Here is a 3,114-nt window from a genome sequence, read left to right on the forward strand (position 1 = left end):
TTAAAACTGCCTTCGGAAAGATTCGCTCTTAAAAATAAACCAAAATTAAACCACACATCAACGGCACTAGAACGGTGATAAATGAATGAAAGCGCTTAAATTGCCCCAAAACATCACCGTGGCCACGGGACCGCCAGAGCCTTTCTATGTGGAGTGGAGGAGATTTCGGTGAAATCACCGAAAATTGCAATTTAAAAATTATAACAACAACTATTAATAATAATGACAACAACCACCACCACTGAGCAGAGCGCGGGACCGACCCGGCTCTCAGAGCCCCGCACCGGCCTCCGAGAGCCCCGTACCCCCGGCGGCACCGCACCTAGGCCAGCGGGAGCAGGGGCTCAGCTGCGGGAAGTCGGGTATTTGCAGACCCTTTAATAAAAAGCCCCAGAGGAATCTCCGAGGTGCCCCCCGAGCTCCCCTGCCCGCTGCCGCCGGGGCAGCCCCGAGCTCCCGCCGCGGCCGGAGGATGCTCCGAGCCCCCTGCGCCCCGCCGGGGTCATTCCCATTTCCTGCCCGCCATTCCCCTTCCTCTCGGGTCAAACAGCATTCCCTCATCCTGGTAGGATGGAGAAAGTCAGAGAGGGGGTTCAGATGGTTAGTTAAACCCTGGCGAGGAGCTCAAGATACTCAATTCCCTCGTTCCACTCAGATTAGGGGGAAATTCATGGCTTAAGGTTTAGAACAGAACGATTGAAGCAGACAGAACACCCTCCCTGCGGGACAGGCTGCTCCGAGGGTGCGGGTCCGGCCCGAGCCCCTGCGGGACCGCAGCCGCCGCCCGTCGTTCGTTTCGATTCCAAAGGCGCTGGGCACCGCAGGCCGGCAGCACCAATTTACCCTCCGGCAACAGCCGGGACGAGACCATTCCATGCCCGTTTCCCCGCCGCGGGGACCATCCCCGCCACGCCGCACCCACGGAGCCGGGCACTCCCGCCGCTGAGACGGGGAGCTCGGGGCGGCCCGCACAGACACGGCCGGGGGGCAGGAACCCCTCCGAAGGATGGGCAACTGCACCCCAACCTCCCTTTCTGCATCTTTTCCCGTTCCCCAAGGGTCGTCTCCCGTTCGGCTGCTCCGGGGAGCCCGGCGGCTTTTCCAAACCCTCCCCTCGGCAGCACCGGAGCAGCCCCGGCCCCGCGGCAGCCGGCTGAGCCCCTCGGACGGCCCCGGCCCGGTCCCTACCTGAAGTAGTCCATCTTGCAGAAGATCTCCTTGTTCTTGATGTAGCAGCTGTGCTGCTGGCGCAGCGAGGTGCGGCACACGGAGCACTCCAGGCACCGGACGTGCCAGATGAGGTTGTTCACCTGCGGCAGAGAAGGGGCTGAGACCCGGGGCCACCCGCCGCCCCCCGCCGCCCCCGCCGCCCCCCGCCCAGCTCACCTTCAGCAGGTACCGGTCGAGGATCTCCAGTCCGCAGCTGGAGCAGACGTTTTTGCCGGCCGACGGCGTGGAGGAAGAGGAGGATGGCGGGGAGCAGACGGACGGCGTGGACGGGGTGCTGGGCGCTGAGCGGGCGTCCTCCTTCTCCAGGGCGCCGGGCAGCGGCTCCCCGTCGGGCTGCGACTGCGGGCAGAGCCGCCCCGGGGCTGTCAGCCGGGGCCCCGCCGTTCCCCGCAACCCCGAACCGGAGCTTTCCGGCGGTTCCCCGAAGCTCTCGGCATCCCTGGCCCGGTGGGCACCCACAAGCCCCTGACAACACTGGCCTGGAGGGTCCCGGCGGGAACCCCGGCATCCCCGGCCCGGTGCGACCCCACATCCCACGGCCCGGCGGGTCCCCAGAGCTCCCGGCATCCCCGGCCCGGCGGGTCCCGGCGGGTCCCCGCAGCCCCCAGCCCCGCTTACCATGGCGCGGGAATGCGGATCGAGACAGCGGGCACTCCCCTTGGGCAGCGGCTCCGGCGGCATCACCTTGATGGAGAGAGCGGGAGAAGGAGGCTGCGGCTCCATGCGCCGGGCGAGCGCGGGGCACCCTATATAAACCGCCTCAAAACAATAAATAAGAACTTTCTAGTGGCCATTTAAATCCTTTGCAACAAAAGCTGCGTCTCTTTAATGAAGCAATTTGAATGTGGATTGAATTCTCCCCCTGCCTGCACTTAACCCGGGCCTCTTGAAGTAATCGCTCGGTTCCCATGCGAGCCAAGGCGCTGAAAAACCCCCCAAACTACCTGCAATTAGAAATTGCCGTAAATGCCCGAGATAAGAGGTACCAGAGTGTCAATTCCGGCTGTCAATCAGGGAATCCATCAGGCCACCCAAAGAATTGCAAATTTGATTTTTTTAATGGTAGTAATTAAAAATCGAAATTCTTCCCCCTCTCCCTCTGCCGAGCACAAAACGCCCCAGAAAACGCCGGGATGGAAAAATCCACCCCTCCGGCGCGGGAGGCAGCGAGCGGCCCCAAGCCCCGGCCCGGCCCCGGCCCCGCTCCCGGCCCCGGCCCCGCTCCCGGCCCCGACGGCAGCAGCGGCGGCAGCGCTCACCTTGCCCGCCTGGGCGCCGGCCGGGGCGCGGCGGCCCGGGCCCCGGGGCTGCCCGCCCCCATGGCTCCGGTGCATGGGGCGGGCGCGCCCCGCTCCGCCCGCCGCCGCCGCGCTCCGTGCCCGCGGGCGGCGCGTCCCGCGGCCGCGGCAGGAAGGGCGGGGAGCCGGGCGGGGAACCGCGCCGGCCCCGCTCCCCCGCCGGGGGCGGCCGCGGGCCGGGCAGGAAGCGGCGCCCCCCCGCAGCGCCCCGGGGGCCGCCCGCCCCGCCGGGCCCCGCTACCTGCGGCGGCGGCACCGCCCGGGGGCGCGGCGGGGAGGGCAGGGCGGGGGGGAGGGGGGGACCCCCGCTCCGGCTCTCCCCGGTGCTGCCCCGCCGCTGCCCGTCCCGACGGGGCGCACGGCCCGGGACGGCCCCGCAGCCCCCTTGCGGGTCGCGGCGGCGGGGATCGCGCCCACCGCTGCGGCGTCTGGCCGCCCGCCGCTGCCCGGGCTTCATTAGTAACCTGATAATTCCCCAGCAAAGCCCCGGCAGCGGTGCCACCGCCGGGTAATTGCAGGACGGTAACGTGAGCTGATGGCGGCCGGGGATGGATCCTCGCCCTTATTGATTGTGACAGCTAAATTG

The 3,114-nt window shown here is 67.4% G+C and overlaps 1 protein-coding gene across 4 annotated transcripts in view; it reads right to left on the minus strand.

Annotated features, from left to right (window-relative positions):
- LHX6 (LIM homeobox 6) overlaps positions 1–2,564 on the minus strand; it is a 16,454-nt gene extending 13,890 nt beyond the window's left edge. For 2 of the 4 annotated variants that reach the window (XM_027885879.1, XM_027885878.1), the window contains exons 1-4: positions 2,490–2,564; positions 1,849–1,989; positions 1,387–1,569; positions 1,189–1,310 (exon numbers count right to left, since the gene is read on the minus strand). In XM_027885879.1, coding sequence (XP_027741680.1) covers positions 1,189–1,310; positions 1,387–1,569; positions 1,849–1,989; positions 2,490–2,564 — 521 coding nt within the window. Of the gene's footprint in view, positions 1–1,188; positions 1,311–1,386; positions 1,570–1,848; positions 2,297–2,489 lie in introns of those variants that run through there. The other 2 variants (XM_027885881.1, XM_027885880.1) reach the window with 1 other exon arrangement.
- Positions 2,565–3,114: the final 550 nt, after the last annotated feature.

Source organism: Empidonax traillii, unplaced genomic scaffold (assembly GCF_003031625.1).
Source record: "Empidonax traillii isolate 1590-97213 ecotype Southwest subspecies unplaced genomic scaffold, ASM303162v1 scaffold174:size915687, whole genome shotgun sequence".
Classification (NCBI taxonomy): Eukaryota; Metazoa; Chordata; class Aves; order Passeriformes; family Tyrannidae; genus Empidonax; species Empidonax traillii.